The sequence below is a fragment of the Poecilia reticulata genome, linkage group LG19 (genome assembly GCF_000633615.1).
Source record: "Poecilia reticulata strain Guanapo linkage group LG19, Guppy_female_1.0+MT, whole genome shotgun sequence".
Taxonomy (NCBI): domain Eukaryota; kingdom Metazoa; phylum Chordata; class Actinopteri; order Cyprinodontiformes; family Poeciliidae; genus Poecilia; species Poecilia reticulata.
Window position 1 is genome coordinate 14,478,163 of NC_024349.1, and position 1,753 is coordinate 14,479,915.

Sequence of the window (1,753 nt, forward strand, 5' to 3'; positions counted from 1 at the left end):
TTCGCCTTTCACCACACAGCTACGCTTCGTCTTCACCATCTGAGTGTGTATCTGCAAGCCCACCTGGACACACACACCTGCGGGAGCGTAGACGCACGCTGTGGTGCACCGAGCAGGTAAAAGCCTCGATTTTATTGATGAAATTCTTCAAACCTGCGTCTGTGAGCAGCTGAAGGCCTCGAGCTCCCAGGACCACCAGCGAGAGCCGCTGCAGGGCCGAACTGTAGCTAAGGGATATCTGCACATCGCCCAGCTCCGAACACTGGCGAAGGTTAGATGGCAGGACCATTCTGAGCATGTTGATCACCCCTTTGTGGATGTGTGTGGATGTGTTGGTGTTTACCTGCGTCTCCTCCTCAGGGTCAAGGTCCCTCCACAGAACTCTGCCGGCCTGACCGAGCTCCCCTTCCAGGGGAAACAACACTCTGCCCACGGCGTGCCGTTTACCRTCTTTCTCTACACTCAGCACACACACACTCAGCGTGCTCTGCGACACACACACTGCTGATACCTGTAAGGCACACACACACAAAYCGAGCAGACATGTCTTTTTAAACGATGAGTGTGTATTATTGTGGTTACATAGATTTGTAGCACATGGATCAAGTGTTTATTTCTCCTACATTTGGWAATTATGGTTTACAGTTAATAAGAATTCAACATTCAGTTTCACAGAAGGTTTGAATATTACTTCCTGATATAGTCGGCTACTCCGACTTCGGACTTGATAAGACCCAGTGGACCAACACCAGCAGATTACAAATCATCCCTGACTGTGGAAACTTCACACTGAACTTCCAGTAACTTGGTACTTGCTCAAGCCTWATAAGCTTGTTACCATCTATCCATTTCAGGAACTTAAGATAGAGCTGAAATCTCTTCARGAAACAATAGAAGATGTTCTGTTTAAGCACTTAGGATTATAAATAGCCCGGATGACTGAGAATCTACACTATGATGTTCGCCTGTGTWCTGCAGACTCTTAAACCTTACTTCCTGTTTTAAATCCGAAATGAACGTTTTGTTTTAAGATTTTGAAGTCTTGAAGATCAGTTTAGTCTTGCTCATCCTTAGCCTGAGCTTGACATAAGGAATGCWGTTGTTTTAGAATCCTTGTTTGGATGCAATTGTCTATTTTTGTATTGGCTTTTTTCCTTCCACTTAACTTTCCATTATTATACCTGGATACATCTCTGTGTGAACAGCTGCATTGTTAAATATTGATCCTTTGTGGCTTATCCTCCTTGTGAAGCAGTGTCTGCTGGACAGCTGTTAAGTCTTCACTATGATTGTGACTGAGGTTTTTGCATTTTTTGTTTTTTTTAGCTTAGTCATTTCTCACTTGGAGTTTAATGAGTATAAAATGTATGTCTTAGCTTTAAAACTCAATTACTAAAGTAAATTCACTTTTCAATAATGCTCTTATGTATATAGATGCTCCTGTGAGCTCAAAGTTGMAAATTCAACCACATGCCCTTGCCTGAAAAATCAAGCAGTCGTTAAACTCTGGGTCGGGCCCCGTCCCCCGGGCCTTAGCCTGCCGGGGCCTCCGGTCATCGGGAAGAAGCCGCAGCTCCACCAGCGTCATGTTGCTGTGGAAACGGGGAAGGAGGTTGCTGAGRCGGAGCAAGGAGACCACGAGCTGCTCGCTGCTGTGACGATACTCTACGGAGAAGCAGAGGCGAGTGGCCATGCCAAGAGGAGGGGCCGCCACCTCGTTCAGAGGGGTCATAGAGTAGAGACCTGTCAGCAC

At 46.2% G+C, this 1,753-nt stretch overlaps 1 protein-coding gene across 1 annotated transcript; it reads right to left on the reverse strand.

Moving 5' to 3' along the window:
• Positions 1-1,747, reverse strand: syt15 (synaptotagmin XV). Its single transcript, XM_008437231.1, has 4 exons — positions 1,481-1,747; positions 344-511; positions 154-262; positions 1-63 (listed from the first exon to the last, which is right to left on the reverse strand). The coding sequence occupies exons 1-4, from the start codon at positions 1,730-1,732 to the stop codon at positions 20-22; spliced, it is 573 nt and encodes a 190-aa protein (XP_008435453.1). The 5' UTR covers positions 1,733-1,747; the 3' UTR covers positions 1-19.
• Positions 1,748-1,753: the final 6 nt, after the last annotated feature.